The sequence below is a fragment of the Terrapene carolina genome, unplaced genomic scaffold (genome assembly GCF_002925995.2).
Source record: "Terrapene carolina triunguis isolate 2854851 unplaced genomic scaffold, T_m_triunguis-2.0 Scaffold68, whole genome shotgun sequence".
Lineage (NCBI taxonomy): Eukaryota > Metazoa > Chordata > Testudines > Emydidae > Terrapene > Terrapene triunguis.
Genome location: NW_020664419.1, coordinates 33,594,733 through 33,608,424, shown reverse-complemented (window position 1 = coordinate 33,608,424; position 13,692 = coordinate 33,594,733). Strand labels below are relative to the sequence as shown.

Below are 13,692 nucleotides of genomic sequence, written 5' to 3'. Positions count from 1 at the left end.
ATTTGTAGATGCTATTCCTGTGCAAGCAGTAAATGGAATTGCCAGTGGGACTGGAAGAAACATATCTGTGAAGACTCGTCTTTGGAAGAGGATGTGATTAAACAAAATATGGTAAAAATTTTAAATTAGAATAAACTGGTTTTATTTGAACACTTACATATTTTCTTTAGCATTGCTTCCAGATCAGTTGGTTGGACTCAAGTTTTAAATAAAAATCAGGATTCTAAAGTTAACGTCAGATTTTTTTTGTGACTTTAAGTGGAGGTGGGAATGTAGAGGTGTGATAGAATAATTTCTTAGGGGATATTTTTGTTCATTTTACTGTTTTGCTTTAATGGGAGGAATAAGATTTCAGGGCTGGGAAAGATAATCATCTACAGCTTTGGCATATGCTGTAGTCATTTTTAGTATGTCTAATTTGAAAGGGTATAATCAAATCTGTCACTTTATTTTAAGTATAGAGTTCTTCAGAACAAGAATGCCATTGTCCAAAGGCTGTTGAGATTTGTTGTGATGGAAGATTTTTATTTTAAATGTTTATCGCCCTAGGAGGAAGATTGCCCACAGTTTCTAAATCCCAACCCTCCAATAATACCAATGGAGTTCCCAACAATAGTTCATTTTGAAGGAAAGAATCTAGACAATTATCAGGTAAATGAATTAATTCCAAGTAGTCATTTGACTTGCAGTTTAATTTCAGAGTTCATCCTAAATTCCTAAGACAATGGTATGTGTTTCCTCTGGGTAATGTTACTGCTTTCAAACCCCTCCCATTTAAAATGTGTGTGTAACTATTAATTATTGTAGGCTGCCCATAAACGAGTAACCCTTGCACTACCAGGATACATTTTTTTTCTCTGTACTTGCTTTCAGAAATCAAGGGTCAACTCCTGGCCTCACTGAAGTCAATAGCAAAGCTCATGTTGTCTTCAGTGAAGTTAGAATTTCATCTTGAGCATTTAAATTGTATTAATAAGGAAGGCTGTCAGCTATTTGCACTTAACTCAAGCAATTAATGCAAAACAAATTAACTAGATTAAAAAATTAGACACGATTAATCACAGTTTTAATACTGTTAAATACTAATAGAATACCAATTTAAATTTATTATAAATATTTGTGGATGTTTTTCTACATTTTCAAATATATTGATATCAGTTACAACACAGAATACAATGTATACAGTGCTCACTCTATATTATTTTTATTACAAATATTTGCAGTGTAAAAAAGTTAGAAGAAATAGTATTTTTAATTCCCCTCAGATAAGTACTGTAGTGCAACCTCTTTATTGTGAAAGTGCAATTTACAAATGTAGCATTTTTTTTTTACATAACTGCACTCCTAAAACAAAACAATGTAAAACTTTAGAGCCTACAAGTCCACTCAGTCCTACTTCTTGTTCAGCCAATCGCTAAGAGAAAAAGTTTGTTTACATTTACGGGAGAGAATGCTGACGACTTCTTATTTACAGTATCACCTGAAAGTGAGAACAGGCGTTCGCATGGCACTGTTGTAAATATCTTGTAACGCTGGCTATGTGCCAGGTATGCTAAACTTTTGTACGCCCCTTTATGCTCTTCCTTAATCTTTTTTACAGTGCAAATATTTGTAATAAAAAATAATTAGGTCTGTCAATTGCAATTAATGCATACAATTAACTCAAAACAAATTAACATATATTTTTAATGGGCGTTAATCATGCACCAGGGCGCCATGCTCAGGGAGGTTACACGGTGTGCCTCCGGGGAAGGGGTGCCTCTTCTCCCACTGCCCTGCTCCACAGCAGCTCCCGTCTCTTCCCCCTGCCCCTCCTCCCCAAATGGATCCACTCCTGGCCAAGCTGCTCCGGACTGGGAGCCTGCCTCCTGCGCAGAATGCGGACGGGAGGGCTGATGTCGGGGTGTCCCCCTGCCCATGTAAGAGGTCACCGCTGAGATGGGGTCAGGGAACAGGGGGAGCCTGTCTGCTGCCGGCTCAGGCGTGAGTGCTGCCGACAGCAGCTGCTGCTGGCTGAAAAAGCGTTCAGGCTCCCAAGTGCTCTACTTAAAGAGACAGTGTGCCCCCAACACACACACACTCTCTCCCACCTCCCTCCCCACACACACTTCCCCCAACACCACAAATATTTAAATAAATGGTATTCTATTATTGATTCATGGTGCAATTAATTATGTCTATTTTTTGATCTCGTGATAAATCATGTTTTTTTTAAATTGTTTGACAGCCCTATTAAGAAGAAGGAAAAAAAACCGAACAAATTTATTTTGCCTCAAGAATATCTGTATTACATTATTAATGAGCAAGCTTAACAATTGTTATGCAAGAGGAGACCGGGACTCTTTCACTGAGGATACCCATCCTGGGGAGGGAACCCCAGTTACTAGGAAAAGCCAGATTATAGTAATGGGGGATTTGAGTATTAATAATATAGATAGTTGGATTTATGATGACTAGGAGAACTACATGGTAAATTGCCTGGTGAGTGCTAAGGTTGCAGATCTCATGAGACATCTAGACAGATTTATGTGCAATGCCTCGGGGGGAGGAGCTGGTGGTTGTGGTACCTGTAGGTACCAATGCCATAGGGAAAGGTAGGAGAGATGTCCTGGAGACCAAATATATGCTGCTAAGTAAGAGATTGAAGTCCAGGATCTCCATGGTAGAATTCTCTGAAATGATCCCAGTTCCACACACAGGGCCAGTAAGAGAGGCAGAACTGCAGGGTCTCAATGTGTGGATGAGAGGATGGTTTAGGGGGACAGGTTTTAGGTTTATTAGGAACTGGTGAACCTTTTGGGAGAGGAGGAGTCTATACAGATGGTCTCCACCTAAGCCAAAATGGAACCAGACTGCTGTAAAATTAAAACATTTATAGAGGACTTTTTAAACTAGGGCCAGGGGATAGCCTCATAATGACACTATATAAATCCATAGTTCGGCCATACTTTGAATATTGTGTGCAGTTCTGTTCACCCATCTCATTTCTAATATTGGTATTAGAAAAAGTGCAGAGAAGGGCAACAAAAATGATGAGGGGTATGGAACAGTTTCCATGTGAGGAGAGATTAACAAGACTGGGACTGTTCAGCTTAGAAAAGAGGCAACTAAGGGATGGGGGGGACATAATTGAGGTCTATAAAAACATGAATAGTGTGGAGAAAGTGAATAGGGAAATGTTATTTACCTCTTTATATAACAGAAGAATCTAGACTTTTAAATTGTGCACTGATTATATTTGTGTGTACTGATTTATAACTCTACATGTAAATGGTCTTGGAATATAAATATGTGCCCCAAGCATCCATTTGGCTAGTAATTTGCAAAGTGCTAGTACTAGAAAAGTTAAGTCCCAAAGGTTAAGCAAGGGCCAAAAATAGCAGTGATCCTAAAGGTGGCTGGCATTATTTATTCCTACCGAATGAAGTAGGAATGAAGCTGGATGAAGGAGAAACTTTATTCACTAAAAGTTCAGTTACTAAATAGGGACCATATTCTACTGTGATCTTGGCGTAAACCTCCCATTGATGTCAGGATGGATCATGGGTAGTATGTGGTCCTAGTTTTGTAGACATGGCCCACAGATCATAATTTGGCCACTTGTGCAGAATGAGTTTGATACCTGTGCCATAGGGGGTGCCTGGAATGATGAAAATTTCAGTGTGGGGGATCTGGCAGCTACCAGAACTTTTTAAACCTTTTTCTTGTTGGTTAGTACCCCAATGGATATCCATTATGTTTCTCCTGGCTTGCCTATTTGAGGTCTCTCTGCAGTTACAAATGACAGGTCCCCCAAGGGTGAAGGAAGTTTTCCCTTTTTTGTGGTATTCATCATAGTGAGGTACTCATCATAGTGAGTTTTAATATCTCCATTAAAACAAGAATGGAAGAGAGAGGTGCATTCAGAAGAGAGATGAAGATTTGGGATCTCTTTAGTTCTTATGGCTGATGCCTGTTTATCTCCCAGTGAGTGAGGAGAGGGGATAGTTTTGAAAATGCTGTTCATGATTGTTGTAATAGGCTGGGAATGGATGAATCACATCCCATAAGATTTCTAGTTTGGATTCTTATCTATACCAAACAAGTTCTTGACCTGGGGACAAATGCTCCTCACTAAATGGAGCTCCTGGTGGAGGCGTTTGTTCAAGAGCAAACAATGGATCTTTAGGTTGCTTTAAATAGGGGAAACTGCTGTTTTTCTATCTCTCCCTTTGAAAAAAAATCAGTAGGATGTTAAAGTAAATCCAAGCTATTACAGTACTTCAGGGGAAAACTGCTACCAGAACAAGCAGCTGAGAGAGGCACTGAATTGGGAGTTGAATGCTGGCCAGTTGTTTTACTTTTAAATTCTAAGAGAAAATTTAATCTGAGTCCTCAAAAGCCAGGCAGGTTTTCATAATGTGAAGAACTGAAGTCCCAGCCTTCAAGGTGTGCTAGATAGCCCTCACATACAGTTCAATTTGTTTTTCCACATCAGAATCTTGGATACAAGATTCTCCTGTCTGGATGTGCCATCCTCTGCTATAAACATGTATATGTAAAGCACTGGTCAGTGTGTGTTGTCCTATGTGCCCAATTCACAGAGGATTCGAGTCTCTGATAAACAACCAAGCTGCCTGAGGACTACCTCAAACTGGAGAGATGCATTTTAGTTCTGGAGGTGCCTAGTTCAAGTCCTTTGTGTCAACCAAGATAGTAGTCATTGCACATATGTAAACACGCACCCTTTCCTGGGTTGTTCTATCAGGAATGTGAGAGGCTGAAATACAGCTTCAGCAACATTATTTGAAGATTATTGAAAAAAATTATTGTAGTATAAAGTGGAGATGAGTAAGGAAAAAGTCAGACAATATTCCTTCAGAAAGAAGACCTCTGACAAAATTTAGAAATTGGATGATTATAAAAACCTTGTACAACTTGGAGTGAGGCAATCCTTTGTGTGTGTTGGGGCTGGGGGAGTGGTGAATGGTGTCTGAGGTGAAAGGGTGGTTTTTAGAGTTAGTCAGGAAATTTATTTTTGCTTTCCTCAAAATTTCCTGTAGTGAAATATTTGAGGAAATATTTTTGAGATGGAAATATATTTGAGATGGAAATATATTTGAGAGAATCCATTCAGAAGATTCTGGTGGGATTTGTTTTTGTTTTTTGTTAAAAAAAAAAAAAAAAAAAATACAGTCGGTGAAAAGCAGACACTTTTAATGAAAATTCATTTTGTCAAAAATTCAATTTTCCATTAAAAAACCCAATTTTAACAGAAAAATTTAGACCACCTTAGAGGCCTTGTCTTCATGGCTTTGGTGTTTAAATGCATTGGTCAGGGCACCTTGTTTTTAGTTTCTGTAAATAAATCTAGTTAGCTATAATGAAGACATTTTGACATTCAGCAGTGAAGTCCTGGGACATTCTCCTGCCCACTGCCTTTATTTATTTATTTATTTAAAGCTTCAGGAGAAGCCTTTTTGGCGCTTGGTAGCCTATTTTCCTCCCTTGGTATCCCGTAAGATCTTGTTATGTGAAGGAAAAGGTCCTTCTCTCTTAATATTATAATACTCTTGGGACTTGCAGTGGAGGGCCTTGCCTCCTGTGTCTGTCCTCACGCCCAGCCCTTCCATGAATCTTTTGGTGGATGAAAGACTATCCTCCTCCCATTTTTGTCATGGATAAAGGACAACAGGAAGAGAAAACCATTGCTGCCTCTTGCTACTGCTACTAGTTACATAAGGCTTGTGGCCCCCAGGGAGAGCTATCACTCCTGCTTTTGAGCCACAGCTACCTATAAAACAAATTTGGGCATCTCTCAGGCCTCAAATTTATATAGATGGCAGCAGCTGGAGAAGGTGGTTTACCTACCCTTGCAACAGGACTGGAGAGTTGAGTAACCAAAAAATCTTATTAAAACATTGGGAAGCATCCATCTTGCCATGTACCTCTGGCAGCCTCCTCCCAGTGCATCATGAAGATCCTGAGTTAAAGGAGGAGCAGGCCATTGAATAAGGCCTCAAAGTCCTCCAAAGGCATCAAAAGTGAGGGCGGGCCGCTCCCTGCTGAAGCAAAGGGAGTAGTGAAACTTCCTGGTTTCACACAAAGCTAGCAAAGGTTGGCTCCAGCTTCACTTGGAACTCGCAGGTCAGGTTCATGTAGTCCCATGATCACCGTGCAGATGGAACCTGCCTGCTTTGGTTCATAAAACTCCCATGAGCCTAGAGAATGGGATTCCCACAGCTTTGTTCACAACACAGCTAATGTTGGAAGGCATACGCTAGATAACTTTTAATTTTGTTCTTACCTGCTAAAAATGAGTGCTAGACGCTCTCCTACTTTATTTGTGCTGCTCTGAAGCTTGGCCTTAAATGGATGTTGGAGAGGCAATGTTGGAGCAAGTAACAGATGATGTTAACACTGTCTTTAGATTTTGTTTTCAGGTGATGTTTAATTGGTTAGCTTTCGACATCTGATCTTATCCCTATCAGTGCTGAACAGTATAATGCGTATTTACTTTTTATTAAGCTCAGTGGTACTGTAAAAATTCTAAGCTGAACATTTCTCTTATATAGGGTAGCTCTTTTAAGATTGGAAATGACCAGTTTGAATTTGAGGCTCCTGTTGACAAATCAGATGGAACTTTCTCATTCCAAAGCAAAGAGGTAAATGTTAAAAAAATGTTTGTTTAAAAAATATACAACATTTTTTGTCTTGTTGTAATACAGGATATGTGTGCGTGTGGCTGGCCCTCAAAGGAGATAAACCCTAATTACAGACCTGTAATGGAGATTCTTCTCCTCCTCCCAAAGGCAAAAGCCTACAGCTTTTGGAATCGTAGTTCCTTAATTCCCTAGTCTTTTTTTTGTCTTCCTGATAGCCTTGATTTCAGCAGTTATGCAGCTCATGCATTCATTAAACTATGCCTGTGGAAACTCTGGGCCATATCTTTTTGATTCAGCCTGGTCAGACTGATTGAATATTGGACTAAGAGACAGGACTCCTAGTTCTTCCCTGCCACTGACTCATTGACTATTCACTGGAATTAAATGCGCTCAGTCATTGGGTGCCTTTTCAGAAAAGAGAAAATTTATACAAAGTTCTATTATTCTGTTTTCCAAGTTATAAATTAGGTTTATAGATTTTATCCTGCTCAGGATAAAGCCTGAGTAAATAAGCTTGAAGGCCTACTATCTCACCTCATAAGATTTTTGTTGTTGAGGGTTGATTAATGTCTATGCAGCTGTTGCATTGATTTATATAAGTGTTTTCTTCTTTGTCTCCCCCACTTTTTGAGGCCTCATATTATGGCCATCTTCTTTTAAATACAAGAACTGTGATGTGTTTAAGAGCCTCTGAATGCTAAACCTTGTTTAGCCAGAGTGTGTGTAGTTAGGGAGAGGGAGGGCGCTACACTGCTGAAGAAACATCAGACCTTTCCTTAGCACATTGAGCGATTATGCTATATTATCAGGAATAATACATCCTGCTGGTTTGGGAAGGAAGAGTTTAGCAAGTCTAGAGCTGGCAATTTCAAGCAGTTACTGAAACTCTCTAAATACAATATGCTAGCTACTTGGATACTTACCACGAAATATAAATCAGATTATGAAAATTGATAATCCAATGTCAATTCAGTACTGTTCTCCATTGACCTTTCTAGGTTCTGATTGCTATGGATTAAATTCATTACCAAAAGTTTCCCTGAATACATTTGGCGAAGAACAGAAACAGAGCATAGATTTGAAATGTTTTAGATGCATTCTGAATCCTCATAGATCATGTTATTAAGAATTATGGGGCACAAAAATTAACCTTCCAGAATTAAAATAAGCAGATGCCAATGTCTTCCTGTGTCATCTTTTCCAGTTTTCCTATGGCGCAAATGAAACTCTACCACTTAATCTGTTCATTAAAACAGATAAGGTCAAGATTGACAGTAAACTCATGGGTAAGTATGAATTATGGGACTCGGGGAGTGAAATTACAGTAAATTGAGATTTATTCCCATAATAAAGAATGTTACCTTCTCAAGTTTTACTGGTTTTGGTAAAGCATGTAATTAAATCTGACAGGGCAAAAGTGTTAATACAACTGTGTGAATTAAATGTCAATGTTGAGAACATCTTTAAAACTTTATATATTTAAAGTTTTATATAGAAAATATCTTTAAATCTGATTCTGCTCTCTTAAAAATGGCATTGAGAGGGTCCCTTGTTATATCTCAGTAATATGATAGCAAACTTACTTCCTTCATGGGAAGTAAAAAACTTACTTCCTTCATGGGCTTTTCTTACTGTCATCTCTACAAACCTCACCAGGGATCTGAAGTCTAAAACTGTGTTCTGGCTCGTGCATCGTCATCAATGATAGATTCTGCAGTCTTCAGTTTGGTTGACAATGAAAAGCCAGAGAAGTATTCTGTGGCAACAAAAAGTATGCAAAGTCATGATTCCTGCCATAAATTGCTTTTTCATTTAGTTATATGTATTCATTTATTTATTCCAATTTATAATGGCACAAAAAATGACAATTAAATCTATGGTCCTGGTCTTGTAAGCTACTATGTGCTGGCAGAGCCCCAGTGAAAACAATGGGCTCCATGTGGGTGCCATAATACCCCGCCCCCCATGTAACAGTTTTCAGGATTAAGATCCTGCAAACACTTTTTACCAGATATCGTGCATGTTACTATGAATCCATATGAATGAGACTAATGTCACTAATAAGTAATGTCCCCACGCAGATAAAAATCTTTATACATTATTCCTGGTATATAATAATATTTAAACCGTTTAATTTTGTATAGGCAGCACAGAAGCAATGGAGTTTGAGGGATTTCCCTATGTTGCTTCTGCATGGCTGAGAGCACTCGTTAACTCATGTCATTTCTTCTCCTCTTATGGGGAAATCACACTGTAACAGTGCAGCATCAACATTTCCATTCCAAAGAATTGTGATGTTATAAATCCAGAATCTTACAGGATCTGTAAGAAAGAAAGAAAAAAGGAAGCAGTGTTGTTATTAAAGGAAAGCTCTTATTCAAATACAAATCTACAATGATCACAAAGACAAGGCTGGAAAATACTGGCAAAATGCCTTTTTTCCCCTCTTTTGTATGAATGTTTTTATCCAAATTCTCCCTTGCTTTAAAATTTCCTTACCATGTGAAGTCCATAGCATAATGGTCTTTAAACCTCACATTGCACCTTGAAAGGAACTGACTGGAGGAATGGACTTTGCTCAGAAGGTACTCAATTATTTCAATTCCAACACTTTTTTGAATTCTCCAGTAAAAAAACCTCTTCTTTGTACAATACAAGTGCATACTAAGTTATGATAGCATTTTAAATCTCAGACCACTGGGGGGTTTGAACAATATAAAATCCAATATATCTATCCCTTTTATCTTTTGTCCTTGTTATCAATTACTTCATGGCTTGGATCTAAAGGCGATGGATAAGTCTGAATCTGAGTGGTTTGCTGCTCCTGTATTTAATGACAGGTTTCAGAGGGGTAGCCGTGTTAGTCTGTATCAGTAAAAACAACGAGGAGTCCTTGTGGCACCTTAGAGACTAACACATTTATTTGGGCATAAGCTTTCGTGGGCTATAACCCACTTCATCAGATGCATGGAGTGGAAAATACAGTAAGCAGGTATAAATATACCCATCTTTTCATGTGCTGTATATTTATACCTGCTTACTGTATTTTCCACTCCATGCATCTGATGAAGTGGGTTATAGCCCACGAAAGCTTATGCCCAAATAAATGTGTTAGTCTCTAAGGTGTCACAAGGACTCCTCGTTGTTTTTATATTTAATGAGTTGATCAGGGAGTGAAGGATTGTTTAACACTTTAAGACTATCTTTCCCTGTCCTTTTCATGCCTCTGGGTGTGAGAGACTTCAAGATGTTGCTGTGCTGACTTTGTTTGCAGAGAAAGGGAGTGAGACTTCCGTCCTAGCCAGTGATATTTACTGATGACGAAGTAATTCAGTAAATATGTTCCTTTGCTTTGTCAGGTTGTCATGTGGTGATGTGGGTGGAGATTGTAGGGTGTGTGGAGGCAAGGGGAGGATTTAACAACCCCGCTTGTTAAAGTTCCTGTGCAAGAACAGTCTATTACCAGTTTGAGTGCTGGATTAGGAAAGCAATCTGTTACATCTTTCAAATTATGTTCATGTTTGTAGATGTGGGAAAAGCTTTCCCTGCTGCAGTCTGTGCTGTCTGTTCCAAGGATAAAGGGAAGTGTTAACTCTCTTGATAAAGTAGGGTTGTCAGTCTGGCACCTTTTACCCAGCACTAAATTTGCTTCTTTTTTTTTTTTTAATTGCAGAATGAATGAGTAAATAAATACTCTGTTTAAAATGACTCAGTGACTGAGAGGCTCCATGTCTAAGTGGTTTTCAGATCAAATTAGTTTCATGTACAAGTGAAAAGAGACTCTCCTCACCCCTCCCATAACTCTTAATACTGCAAACTCAACATGGAATCTCAGTCAAGTTTGATCTTTTCCTACTGTTTCATCATTAGTAGTAACAAGGATCCTGCAGCCCACCATAGGCACCCTGCGACCACCAGTGCAACCCAATTACCTTGAATGGGTTCACACTGGTACAACGGTTGAATTTTAGAAACGATCATTGATCGTGCACAAGAAGGAGTAAAATCCAGGTCTTTCACACTCAACTGTATTAACACTGCACAGTAATGAAAATAAAAACTGTGTCATTGAAGTCACCAGCTGGGGCTCTGAATACACACAGCAAGCACATCTGCTGTTTAGAAGGTGCTGTTTTTAAAAACACGCTCTCCAAGGAAGAACCAGACTGAAGTCATTCAATAACGTGTGTGTTGCAGAGAGACTGGCTCTACTGGACACCACTATACTGTGCATGCCTAACAAAGAAATCACAAAACTGCTGAGGACAGAGATGGAGAAAATGTGTTTTTATATTACTATTCAGTTAGAAAAGTAATCTGATATGGTCGCATCTTGGAATTAGCATTAAAAACCTATTGCTGTTACTTCAGTGCCTAATTGCTTACTATTAAATTAAGTATCTTCTATTCTTCTTCTCCAGTATATAAAAGTGCACTGAAATGGTAGAAGTTGGAGAGTGATTTAGCTGGTGCTCTACCCAGCGTTCTAATCCTCTAGCTAAAGAAGGGCCAGTGCATGCCCTTTTCAGTCAGACGTTTTGAGGATGGACTTAACCTACGCATTCCAAAAGCAGCCGTTCTCTCCCTCCCAAACCCCCTTCCTCAGCCTCCATTCAGCAATGTTCACTTGCTGCACTTCACTCTAAGGAAGAACCTTCCTCCAGAAGAAAGACAGCTACAGGGCTGCTTGCACTACGTATATACCCCTGCTGTCCTGAGATGGTGTGTCACCTCTTCAGCCGATCCAGTTTCCACTATAGTAGCTATCAAGTGCATATTTCCAAATCTGGGCTTTTCTCATGGTGCTGTAATGCTTGGCTGCATAGCTAGGCTTGAGTTTTACCTACTAAGGGTGATTTTGCATGGTGATTATGTATCACCACAGACTTAAGGGCCTATCTCCCTGGTCTTGGCAAAGCCCATTGAAGGGGTATGATTTGTCGAGCACACTGTGCACTTTAATATAAACTAGGCACATTTTAATTCATGCCAGCAGGTCTACGCAGCGCAGTTAGAGCAGTTTACAGATCACACCCCTCTAATGTGTTTTGCTGTACCACATAGACAACCCTAAGGTCCAAGGTAAGCTGTGGTTCTCTGGGACTGTTGGTGCATGGCTCAATAAAAGGAACACTGTTCAGTAGCTAGCCAGCATGACAGTTGTGCTACAGTCTCTATGGGATGATTGGCTCTGTTAGTTGCTAGGTTACCCATTGTGATTTAACTGCATTTTTTGCAGAAGGGACAGTGCATACTTAAGGGGTGGCAACTCAGGAGAAAAAGAATTGAAAACCATGAGACAGTTCACTTACTGAAAGTGAATAATAAAAGGCCAGGAATAAATTAAAGAGTACTGCCTTGGTATACAGAAACCACTAGATTTCCTGAATACTTCCAGGGAGATTTTTAAAGTGTTGGTTTTGGCCTAGAAAGTCCTAAATGACCTGGGAGCACCCTACTTGAGAGAGACTCTCTCTCTCTCTCTCTCTCAGTGATACACTGATACGCCTGTGATCAGCAGGGGTGCTGATGCTAGATCACCCTCAATACAATAGAGGGGGCCTTCTTCTTGGGACTTTGGACTCTGGAATACCTGGAATTATTTCAAATTTGGTGACAATATATACCTCCAGACCAGTGGCACCGCTATGGGCACCCGCATGGCCCCACAATATGCCAACATCTTTATGGCTGACCTGGAAGAACGCTTCCTCAGCTCTCGTCCACTCACGCCCCTTCTCTACCTACGCTACATTGATGACATCTTCATCATCTGGACCCATGGGAAGGAGACCCTGGAAGAATTCCACCATGATTTCAACAGCTTCCACCCCACCATCAACCTCAGCCTGGACCAATCTACACGGGAGGTCCACTTCCTAGACACCACAGTACAAATAAGCAATGGCCACGTTAACACCACCCTATACTGAAAACCCACCGACCGCTATGCCTACCTTCATGCCTCCAGCTTCCACCCCGGACACACCACACGATCCATCGTCTACAGCCAAGCACTGAGGTGCAACCGCATCTGCTCCAACCCCTCAGACAGAGACCAACACCTACAAGATCTTCACCAAGCACTCTCAAAACTACGATACCCACACAAGGAAATAGAGAAACAAATCAACAGAGCCAGACATGTACCCAGAAGCCTCCTGCTACAAGACAGGCCCCAAAAAGAAACCAACAGAACTCCACTGGCCATCACCTACAGTCCTCAGCTTAAACGTCTCCAACGCATCATCAGTGATCTACAACCCATCCTGGACAATGACCCCTCACTTTCACAGACCTTGGGAGGCAGGCCAGTCCTCGCCCACAGACAACCCGCCAACCTTAAGCATATTCTCACCAGCAACCATGCACCGCACCATAACAACTCTAACTCAGGAACCAACCCATGCAACAAACCTTGATGCCAACTCTGCCCACATATCTACACCAGCAACACCATCACAGGACCTAACCAGATTAGCTACAACATCACCGGCTCATTCACTTGCACGTCCACCAATGTTATATATGCCATCATGTGCCAGCAATGCCCCTCTGCTATGTACATTGGCCAAACTGGACAGTCACTATGCAAGAGGATAAATGGACACAAGTCAGATATCAGGAGTGGCAATATACAAAAACCTGTAGGAGAACACTTCAACCTCCCTGGCCACACAATAGCAGATGTAAAGGTAGCCATCTTACAGCAAAAAAACTTCAGGACCAGACTCCAAAGAGAAACTGCTGAGCTCCAGTTCATTTGCAAATTTGACACCATCAGATCAGGATTAAACAAAGACTGTGAATGGCTATCCAACTACAGAAGCAGTTTCTCCTCCCTTGGTGTTCACACCTCTACTGCTAGCAGAGCACCTCACCCTCCCTGATTGAACTAACCTCGTTATCTCCATACTGATTTATACCTGCCTCTGGAAATTTCCATTACTTGCATCTGAAGAAGTGAGGTTCTTACCCACGAAAGCTTATGCTCCCAATACTTCTGTTAGTCTTAAAGGTGCCACAGGACCCTCTGTTGCTTTTTACA

The 13,692-nt window shown here is 40.3% G+C and overlaps 1 protein-coding gene across 1 annotated transcript in view; it reads left to right on the top strand.

The window, feature by feature from the left end:
* The window catches only part of PLXNB2 (plexin B2), a 157,624-nt gene that overhangs the window by 76,713 nt on the left and 67,219 nt on the right, over positions 1 to 13,692 (top strand). The window contains exons 9-12 of the mRNA XM_029910814.1: positions 9 to 111; positions 550 to 651; positions 6,555 to 6,644; positions 7,849 to 7,930. Of these exons, the coding sequence (XP_029766674.1) occupies positions 9 to 111; positions 550 to 651; positions 6,555 to 6,644; positions 7,849 to 7,930 (377 nt within the window). The remainder of the gene's footprint in view (positions 1 to 8; positions 112 to 549; positions 652 to 6,554; positions 6,645 to 7,848; positions 7,931 to 13,692) is intronic.